This window comes from Echinops telfairi, unplaced genomic scaffold, assembly GCF_000313985.2.
Source record: "Echinops telfairi isolate 266 unplaced genomic scaffold, ASM31398v2 ScPeMD7_3533;HRSCAF=4204_0, whole genome shotgun sequence".
NCBI lineage: Eukaryota > Metazoa > Chordata > Mammalia > Afrosoricida > Tenrecidae > Echinops > Echinops telfairi.
Window position 1 is genome coordinate 88,322,907 of NW_022107431.1, and position 11,591 is coordinate 88,334,497.

General features: G+C 38.1%; 1 protein-coding gene across 3 annotated transcripts in view; it reads right to left on the bottom strand.

Moving 5' to 3' along the window:
• Positions 1-11,591, bottom strand: part of ORC3 (origin recognition complex subunit 3) — a 91,311-nt gene that overhangs the window by 47,430 nt on the left and 32,290 nt on the right. For all 3 annotated transcript variants that reach the window (XM_045294334.1, XM_045294333.1, XM_045294335.1), the window contains 5 exons: positions 10,972-11,076; positions 8,465-8,616; positions 7,406-7,542; positions 1,557-1,716; positions 148-261 (listed from right to left, as the gene is read on the bottom strand). In XM_045294334.1, the coding sequence (XP_045150269.1) occupies positions 148-261; positions 1,557-1,716; positions 7,406-7,542; positions 8,465-8,616; positions 10,972-11,076 (668 nt within the window). The remainder of the gene's footprint in view (positions 1-147; positions 262-1,556; positions 1,717-7,405; positions 7,543-8,464; positions 8,617-10,971; positions 11,077-11,591) is intronic.

Genomic DNA, 11,591 nt, shown 5'->3' on the forward strand with positions numbered 1-11,591 from the left:
TGTTTCCTATACTTTGCTGCAAAGTAACCTAACAGTGATACAACCTAGAATGACAGCAATTATTAAAAAGGCCTTAACAGTCTGATATAAACATGCAAATTATTTACATTCAGTTTCTGATTTTTCAAACTCATAAGTGCTTCTTACCTGAAGTCCTTTTATAAAGTTCTTAATTGAGAAATCATGGTACAAAAAAATGTTGGTTAGAATCTGTAACACTTTTTCACTTATCTTAAAGGGAAATTGAGTTGTCAGAAGTAGCTGAAAGATACAAAAGGGAGAGAGGTACAGGAAAAACTTGTTACTCTTTTTAAACATGAAGTATAAATAATAAGGCAGGGATTGATATTTTGACATAGCAACCAGTAAAACTACAATAGGAGGCAGGTTTTTTTTTCTCTGAATGATATCAACTGATTTTTAAATTAACAGTAATAGCCCACAGGAAGCTATTCATAATACATCTTCAGAACTAAAGGTGGCCATTATCCTCTATCCAATTCCTAATTTTTAAAAAGTACTGCGCCTATTACTATATATTTCGTTTTCTCCCATTTGCAGACACGGAAAGAGCTCCAGCCTTTGGCAATTCTTGTTACCAGATTTCTTTTTTTGTGTCTAATGACGTAAATTAATGAAGAATGGCATAACACATTATGAACCAGTGAATGAGGACTATCACAGAACTCACAGGTGACTCGTCTATATAATTCAGCTAATTTTCAGTGGCTTTTAGTGAAGACTTTTACACCTGAAAGTGATAAGTTACACAAGACTTCTTTCAAAAACTAAAAAAGCACATCCATAAGACAACTGAATTTGACTACAAAAAGCAGTCCACGTCTGTATGTCTCAGGGAAAATTTTCCTTAAATTAGGAAATCATATGGGTATCATTTTTATGGGGTGGGGGGGCGCACACTGGGAATACAGATGTGGTTAATAAATAAATGGCAGGTTGTCATTGTTCACCTCATGTAAGTCTTTGAGTCTAGCAATAATTTGTGTTAGGTTATTCCTTAAAAAAATCATATTTTTACTTAAAACAGTATGGTACCTAAGATCTGAGAAAATTGCAAATGTATTTACTCTCAGAAGAAGTAAGACAGTAAGCTAGGAAAGCATGCACTAAAAGCTTCAAATCATTTTATGTAAACTCTAAGTCAAAGCATCACTATTGTTACTAGAAATTCTACACATAATGTAACTACTTAAAAGCCTACACTTTAACATTGGCTAATGATATATGAGAGAATTTCAAAAAATTCATGGGAAAAAAACAAGTAAAGGCTAATGGAATTTTCCCACAAACTTCTTGAAGCCCCGTTGTGTATATATATTCACATAGACACATAAATGCGCATTCTTCTCATAAGCTTGTAATTTTACCTGATGAGGTAATATCATACCAATATAAAAAATCATTACATACAAGCAATCAATATACATGGCACGACTCCGAGAGATGTAGAACATCTCTCCTACGTGCATATTGACAATAACTTCTTGACAGTTTTCTTTTAATCCTACGTTGTTGGTAAAGCATTTTCTTTTTACCTTATCAAGTACTGTAGTTAGGTGCTCCTTGCAAGACAAAGACTGAAATAGTTCTATACACAATAGTGATGACACTGCATGGGGAAGCAGCCGGTGTATGATAATCGGAGATGTGGCAATTCCAAAAATTAGTATTAGTGGAAATTCATGTCGATGTTGACTGGTTTTCAAAGAAAGAGCCAATACAGAATTTTTTAGCAACCATATTTCAAAAAACAGTTTATTTTAATAACTACTTTATAAGTTAGTGCTAAGCAGTATCATAGGTCATGCATTTTCCTCAAATAGTGAAACACAAGAAACAGTTATCTACAGATACTCTAGCTCTGAAATTAACCTATTAGTGGCTCTTATATTTTATAAATAAGAACACAGAGGCTCAGAGAGATCAGGTGCTTCCCCACGGCTATAAACGCTCAATGGCTAGAAGAGGGATTAGATCCTATTCATTTTGATTTCCCACGTAAACCTCGGAGTTTTGGGCCTTTACTTTTGAGTCCAGTGATAGATACAACACTAATTTTCAAGTTGATTTTCTTCTATGTACGGAAACTTCTAGCAGACACTGCTGACACCCAGGTGTAACAGCTAAGAGATAGAAAACTCATCTTATACATATATACCTTTTTCAATGGACACTTACAGAAATCTTAGATCCCATTGTAGCCTTCGATCAACTTATTAAACATGATGTACGTAGTCTAAGCATTATCAAAATGAAGAGTCCATAGAGCCATGTAGTCAAAGTGTGCAAATATTGGGGGCTGCTGCAGGTTAGAGTCTTTTTATAAGAACTCATGATTTTGCTTGCACCCTTCTGTTAGCTATTGCTTTTAGTATTCTAGCTATGTGCCATTCTTCAAAAAAATAAAATGCCTGGACTCCCTTGCTGTTCTAAGTTCTTCTTCCTTTTACTTTTTATGGTTAGTTACAAGTCTGAGGTCCAAAAAAGTGGAGTATTATTGTTACTGTTTGATACTATACATGATTCCAGCATGTAAACAGTTTGGAGTCCATGGAAAACAAGAGATACTATCAAAACAAAAATTACATTATCAAACTGTAACTCAATATAACTTTAAGCAATTGTAGCCCTAACTATTAAGGGAAGTTGACATATATCAAGTCAACATCGACTCATAGCGACCCTATAGGACAGGCTCAAGCTGCCCTTGTGAGTTCCCACGACTGTAACTCGTTAGAGTAGAAAGCCTTGTCTTTCTCCCTTCGAGCAGCTGGTAGTTTCAAATTGCTAATCTTACAGTTAGCAGCTCAACGCATAATGCCACTATACCACCAGGGCTCTGATTTGACATACAGAAGAGGCTAAGTTCATGACAATTTAAAAATGTGAAATACATGCCATTGGGTTATTAAATAGGGTTAATTACTCCATTTCTAAGTTTCACAAGATTATCCTGAAGATTTAATGAGATCTGAAAGTAATTTCTCATTCTAAGTATTATATAGTGTGAAATTTCTAATTTCACAAATTAGAAAATATTCTTGCTCTATAGAGCTATAGGAAACTCAAGAGTCTATAAGGGTACACACACCAAGAAATAACACTTGACACAAAAATGTCAACCTGGAGCAAATTATCAGTTTAACATGCATGTAAGAGACCTTACTGAGATAAATGTCAATTAATACTGCCTCACCCTATGATTTTTGATTCTCATTTTGAGTCAAAAAGCAACCGAAAAATTTATTAAAAGGTATTTGAACATTAAGAACTTGAAATTATTTCCATTTCTATTCAATTGGAAATGAAATGAAGCTCAAATAACCATTCGTTTTCTTTGAAAACAGTTGTTTTTTAAGTTAAAAGAAAGCTTTCTTTGCAGGGTTGCAATTCTAATCTCTGACAAAAGTGACCCCAAGGTGCAAACCACAAGAGACAAGGATAGGCACTATACAATGCTCAAATGATCAGTAGACCAGGAACCAGTGAGTATAATCAATATATATATGCCTAATAAGACCCGCAAAATTCATCAAACTATTCAAAAAATGAAAAAGAGAAACCACAGTCTCAACAATCATAGTAGATGACTTTAATATGCCGCTATCAGAGAAAGCTATATGACTGTGAAAGACGCTCAACAATAAGGCTACCAAGCTAAACACTACAATTAGACAACTGGACCTGATAAGACATCTATAGAGCTCTCAATCCAAATTAAAGTGCACATGGCTCATTTATGAAAACAGACCACATGCTGGGACACAAGTCGAGCCTGAGTAAATGCAAACATATAAGAGATCACTTAGATGTCCCTTTCGGACCACCACGCCATAAAGCTGGAGATCACAAAAGGATGACCAGAAAAACAAGGTCAAACTTGGTATGAATGGGTACCGGCCCAGATTAGAGAGGAAATTAGAAAGTTTCTACAAACAAATGAAAATGAGGATACAATGTACCAAAACCTATGGAATATAGCAAAAGCAGTTATCACAGGAAGTTTGATATTGTTTAATGCATATATGAAAAAGGAAGAGAGACTTATGACTGATATGCTATCACAAAACCTTCAACAACTAGTACTGAGTCAACAGAACAAGCCCTCCAATTACAAAAAAAAAGAAATAAAAATCAGGGCAGAGTTAAACAAGTGGGAAGACAAGAGAACAATGTAAAAAAAAAAATCAATGCAGCAAAAAGCTGGTTCTTGGAAAGGATCAACAGAATCGACAGACCGCTGGCAAACCTAACCAAGGAAAAGAAGTGATAACATCAATAGCCAGGATGAAGAAGGACAAAGTTGGAGGGCTTGCCTTACCTGACTTTAACACTTACTATGCAGCCACAGTGGTCAAAACAGCGTGGTACTAGAGTAATGACAGATAATCAGACCAACGGAAAAGAACAGAAAACCCAGAAATAAAGCCATCAGCATACAGACAACTGGTCTTCAAAAAGGGGCCCCAAAGCATCAAGTGGGAGGTGGATGTCCTCTTTAACAAGTGATGCTGGAAACAATGGGTATCCACCTGTAGAAAAATGAAACAAGACCCTGACTTCACCCCAGGCACAAGAACAAACTCAAGGTGGACCACAGACCTAGAAGTAAAACCCCAAACTATCAGGACCATCAATGAAGGAATCGGGACAAACCTAAGAACCTTGGCACAGGGAATAATACATAGACTAACTGTAATAGGAAAGGGTACACACACTGATGAAGCTGAAATCAATGAATGGGATATACTAAGGATAAAACACCTGTGTGGGTCGAAAGACTTCAAGAGATTAACCGACAGGCTGGGAGAGGATTTTTAGCAATGACACAACAAAGGGCTTATTATTAAATCTGCAATACCCTCCTAGCCTACAAAAAGAAGAAAACAGTTAACACCCTTAGGAAGTGGGCAAAAGACCTGAACAGAAGTTTCACTAGGGAGGAGACCTGACTGGCCAAAAAGCATATGAGAAAATGGTCTTGATCATTAGCCATCAGAAAAATGCAAATTAAAACAACTATGAGATGCCACCTAACACCCTTGAGGATAGCCCAAATCAGAAAATCAGAGAGCAACAAATGCTGGAGCGGATAATCTGGAGATAGGAACTCTCCACAGCTGGTGGTCGAGTAGATACTTATAGCCACTGTGGAAAGCCATTTGACAATATTTAAAGCAAAAGGAAACTGAGTTACCTTACAACACAGCAATCCCTCTACTGGGCATATACCCAGTAGAGGTAAGAAATAGACCACAACCCGTCGTCTTTGTTCCAATGTTTATTGTAGTGTAATTCACAATTGCAAAAAAATTGGAAACAACCTAAATTTCTGTCAGTAGGCAAGTGGATTAGAAAAATCTGGCACATACACACATTGGAGTACTAGGCATCACTAAAAAGCACTGATGATAACATGAAGTACTTCGTATCATGGGGAAGAATTGGAGGAAATTATGCTAAGCAAAGTTAGTCAATCACAAAAGGACAAGTACAACATGAGTACACTGAGGTAAGTATAAACAGCACAGTAGGTATGGAAGAAGAGCCACTGAAGTCACTTTATGGGTTGAGATACAGGCAAATTAGTGGAGGACAGACTAAACCAAGGATGTGCATGCCATTCCAACACAAAGAAGGGGAAAGGGGGGGAAAGGGAGAAGAGGGGGGGAAAAAGAGGGAGATGATGGCACTGGGGTAGCAGGGCATTAATCTACCCAGGGAAAGGGTATTGTTTATGTCTCCACAGAAATGAGAGTGGGAATAGAGACCCCACCACTGCCAAACCTTACGGCCAATGTAACCAGAGGGCTGGCCCCAATCAGAGCTAAACTGAAACTCTACCACCACCCACCCCTGCCCCCTAGTAGTAGGTGCTACAGAGGACAACACTAAACCTACCGATTGGGGAGAGGGGCTGGCCTGCCACGCCCATACAGAAGCATACAAGGGAAAAGAGAGGAACGAACTAGACCGCATACTTGAGTACCAAGCCCTGAGGATGATGTCCCTGCACAGAGCTACTGAAGCACAGAGAGGACTGTAAGGCTAACAAAAGTTTGAGACATGATGTCTCCTCGCTGGAGCATACTGCAACAAAGGACAATTCTGGGGACACAGGGTGGGGAGTGACCCAGTCTGACCCACCCCACCCCCACCCTCACACCACAGTGGGGCAAACCAAGAAGAGAACATAGCAGATCAGTCTTGGGAGCAAAACAATGCCACAAAACCCCAAGGAGCCCCCAAGATAGACTTCAGGCTAGTAGGGGCAGTTCCTAGAACTCCCCAGGACCGGTGGGGACATAGTCATAAACGTCAGTGGACAGACTTAAATTATGTATGCTTTTTTGTTTTCTCTCTTTATTCAATCTTTTGTATATAAGACAGGCACGGGAAGCAAGCCCGCGGAGAAAGCAACTGAATTGACGGTTGGGGAGAAGGGGGAAAGGAGTGGTGAGCACGTAACACCATAAAGAGACAGGGGAACAACTAGGGAATTAAAAACAACAAGAAAGCTGATGGTGCCCAGCTATCAAAGATATAGCGTCTGGGGTCTTAAAGGCTTGAAGTTAAACAAGTGGCCATCTTCAACAAGCCCACATGGAAGCACACCAGCTTGTGCGATCATGAGGTGTCAACAGAATCAGGTAACCGGCACCAGAAAACCCCAAACAAAAAACCTTATTGTTGAGAATAGGGGGTATCAGAGCAAAGACCCAAACCCATCTTTGGAATTTGGGACATCCCATTATAGAAGGGTCACAAGGAAGGGGTGAGTTAACCAGGGCACAGTATAGTGCTGATGAAACACACAATATTCCTGTAGTTCTGTGAGGCTTCTACCCTCCACCCACCCACACCTCCATACACACACCATGATGACTCCTGCCTTTCAGTTCTGGCTTGACCGGAGCAAGTACACTGGTACAGCTAAGAGCTCATGACACAAGGAATCCAGGTCAGATAAACCCCTCAGGTACAGAAATGGGAGTAGTGATACCAGGAGAGTAGGGAGAAGGTGGGGGGAGGAGAGGAAGGGAGAATCGAGGGGAGTGATTGATGCATAACCTGCCCCTCTCCCCACCCCCGAGGGGGACAAACAACAGAAATGTGGGTGAAGTCAGCAGATGGTATAAGATATGAAAATAATAATAATTTATAAGTTATCAAGTGGTCATGACAGGAGGGGTAGGGAAGCGGGGAGGAAAAGAGGAGCTGAGACCAAGGGCTCAAATAGAAAGTAATTGTTTAGAAAATGAGGATGGCACCATATGAAGAAATATGCTCGATACAACCGATGCAAGAGCTGTAAGAGACCCCCAATAAATGATTTTTTTAACACGCTTTCTTAATAATAAGAGAATTTAGACACATCGTCTACCTGCTGACGATGATGAAGTCTTGAAGCACCTTCGTGGTAAAGCTTTCCATATCCTTCAAGATGAGCACAACAGGAGGAGACTGCCATTGGCCAGACCAAGCCCTTTTTTTGCTTGGCAGTTTGGGGTCTATCTTCTTCTGTTATCGTGGACAGAAGGAGTTAAAAACATGCCTCACCATCCACACAGTGCTATACGCTAGGTACATAAAGATCTCCCTATCCAGTTCACAGTAGCACAGTTTCTTTTATTCCTCCCACATAACAGAAACTCATTCCAACAGTTTTACTAGCAGAATCTTTCTGGGTCTGACATGGGAGTAATAGCCAAGAAGAAAAGAGTTCAGTAAAATCTGTAACTCATATGAAATGTTTGTATTTTTTTGCTATCTGAGAAAATAATAAAAGCATGGGGGGGGGCACATTTTCTATAAAATTAATTTTTCTGTTGATAAAAATACTTGTTTCAAATAGAAATTTATTTTAAAAAACTAGTCCACTGTGGAACTAAATAGGCATTTTCATAAACCCTCATTTACAATGACAGATATAGGTCTGAAAAAAAGGCACAACAATATTTTTCTCATACTTTCTGTGGTTTTATAATGTAGAAAGTCATTCATTTTCACCAGATACTCAAAGCATAAAACATTTTTGATTTGAAAAACCAACCACAACCAAATATAATTAGTCCTCATAAGAGTAAGTTGACAGTGAGTATTGGCAGCATGATTCTACTGCACAAAAGGAAATATGAGATCATGTGTTCAAGTTATGGTCAATGTCACCGAAATATGCATTTACAACAAAACTAATTCTAGATGCTGTTTTTGTAACCTAGTGACATCTCACCATACATACTCGCCTTGGAAGTCCCTCAGCACTTACTAGGAATTAACGGCATACTAATAAAAGAACAGTAGTAGCCTTAGGAAAATAAATAGCTACATTAACATATGCTTTGTTGCATAAAGCAGTACTATGTGTAATATAATTCCCAGCTCCTTCAATTATATATATATATGCCAATTTCGTAAGAGAAAATTGTAGTTTTACATTTACCTGTGTGACATTCCTATACCAACTGGAAAGGAAATCCATCGAACAGTATTCCCTTTTCTGAGAGACCTGCGTCCTCTCCTCCTCGTTGGATTTTATATCTACACCACAGTCCACCAACTGTGAGGCCAGCTTTTGCAAAACATGCTTCATATCTGCAGAACAGAGAGTAAGAAATCTCATCACCTCTTTTTTTTTTTCTCATCACCTCTTAAAACATAGTTGAAAACCCTGAAATTTCTTGATAGTGTACCATATTTGATTAGACTGTTTTTCTACTCTTCATTGATGTAATTGATATAACATCTAACATACTAATTAATACTCTCTCTAATATTTAAAATTTCATTAACTCATAATAAGGCTAGGTCAAAACTTGTACATATTATCTATAATAAAAGCAATATTTAAAGTAAATGTATAAATATCAAAACTATTAATTACTTTATGAATAATATGTATTTAAATTACACTGGGCAACAAAATGTTTTCAAAGCCTCTAATGGACAAAAAAAATGTTTACCTATATAAATTATTCTTACTAATTACAAATCTTCCTTTGAGTCATCTTTAAAAATGTCCTAAAGGCTCTTACTTAATACAGCCCATTTATCAGTCTAAATTCAAACACATTTTACTAAAAGTATTCCCCCACTTGATATATTTGTTAGGATTAAATGTATTCATAACTGTCTGATGAATTTTGGGGGGGGGCATACCTTACTGTTAGTAATACTAGGGGATACCCCAAAATAACAAAATTTTTGTTCAAAATTATGACTTTTTTTTTTTTACAAAACAAGCTTATCACCTTCAAAGTACTCTCCACTAACACTTAATACATGAATCAAATTTGCAATCCCATTCTTTGAAACATCTTTCAAACTCATCTGTTTGGATAGGTAAGGTGCATGGGGCAAGAGAGACATACTGCTTTTTTGCCAGAAACTGGCACACAGAGATGGCTGCATGAGCAGGTGCATTGTCGTGGTGGCAAAACCAGTCCTCCATCTGCCACAAATCAGGACTTTTTGGTCACACAGTTATGCAATCTTTCCAAAACCTCTAAATAGAAAGCTTGATTAACAGTCTGACCTGGTGGAATGAACTCCAAATGCCTTATCCCTCACATTAAAAAAAAAAAGAGGATCATCTTGATCTTTGATTTCACTTGATGAACTTCTTTTAGGGGAGGTGACGATGACATCTTCCATTAGCTTGATTGATGTTTGCTTTCAGGGTCGTAAGAATAGCACTATGTCTCTTCACCAGTAATGACCTTTGGAAGAGTCTGGGCTGCTTAGGAGCTGTTCTTCAAAGCCTGGCATGTTTCCACTCAACGCTCTTTTTCCTGGTCAGTCAGAACCGGAATCACAAATTTCACAGCAACCCTTCTCATTCTATCTTCCATTAAAATTCGCTGAACGAGCTCCAAGATAATCCAGATAACTTCCCTATCTCTTCAAGGTCTGTCATCATAGGTCTTCAAGCACAAGTGCACATATTTTGTCACCATTTTCGTCTGTTCGGGAAGGGGACTGACGTCCAGGGCAAAGTTTGTCACCAATCAACATTTCACTTTAAAAATGAGAAGCCACTCGTACATGTTTGAGTTTTTCCCATAGTAATGTCCTTGTAAGTTGTGTTCAATATAGCAGTTTCTGCGGCATTTTTTCCCTAGTAAGAAACAAAATTTCACAGCCACAAGCTATTCTCTTAAATTGGCCATCAGAAAAAATGAGGTTCAAGCAAAACTGCTTTTACAAAAAAATTCACTGTAACCAGAGAGAACCTTCACAGGCGATATAACTGGGTGCACTAACTCAGAGTGAGTTGGCTCAATGCTTGCTTAGTGGGAAAAATGTGTATTATGAAATCTCCGTTCAGTGGAGTTTTCCAGTTTTTTTGGGGGGGTACCCCCTTGTAATTTTCAAATGTTAGCATTCTCAGATATTTACTTTCAGATATTCAGACAATGGGCTTATACAGATACCAATAAAATAGGGCAATAATAACAAACACTTAAAAGCAAAGTATTAAACTCAGATTAAATAGAATAGTGCTCCGATATAAGTTGGGGACTACTGATATTAATGCACACATCCACTGTGGTTTGATGGATTCATAAACTCAAGTTTAGAATTACTTTTACCATGGAGACCTTTCAAATTGGGATAAGAAGATAACTGGGACTGCACATACGAGCCCATGTAGTTTACTTTCTAATGGGCTATATTTAACCCCCCACTTCCCAATTCTCAGCTCCCCATCCCAAACCTTTGTAAATGTTAAAACTATCACTCAAACTCAACTCAGATTGACAAAGAGCCCTGCAACAGTCAGGATTACACTCAGGAGGCCCTGAACTCCACTCAAATACGTGCTCTGGTGACTACAAAACAAGAAAAGGAAAGCTGGAGAGAAAGGAGGACATAGGGCTTGTGTGTCAGAGCGGGAAGGAGGAGGCTTAGAGCATTTTCCCCAAGGATACCATGACACTGATTCTTTACCTGGACAATCTTTAGCTTGCAGTGAAACGACATATGGGGTGACAGTATTCTGAAGTGTCTCAGTTAGACTTCTAAATGTTAAATCATGATCTGTTACATTCACGCCTGTGGGAGAATACATCAATACTGAATCATCATTTTAATTAAAAATAGTTTAACAACAAGGCAGCAAACATATCAAGTAAACTATCAAGACACTTTAAAAAAAATACATGATTAATAACAGAAAACCAAGACAATATACCTCATACATAAAAAGGCATCTGAATAGTAATTTATAAATTATCAAGGGTTCATGAGGGAGGAGAGGGGAAAAATGAGGAGCTAATACCAAGGGCTCAAGTAGAAAGCAAATGTCTTGAGAATGATGATGGCAACAAATGTACAAATGTGCTTGACACAATGGATGTATATATGGATTGTGATAAGAGCTGTATGAACCCCCAATAAAATGATTTAAAAAAGGGGTATCCAATAATGATAAATATCTAGATGCACAAACTGCACTTAACTATCAGAAAAAATACTCAGAACCAATCCCTCTTTCAAAAAATTTACTAGAGATGTACATTTAACCCTGGCAACTGTTTAAGGGTAACTCCTTTTGGCAAATAAGTAGA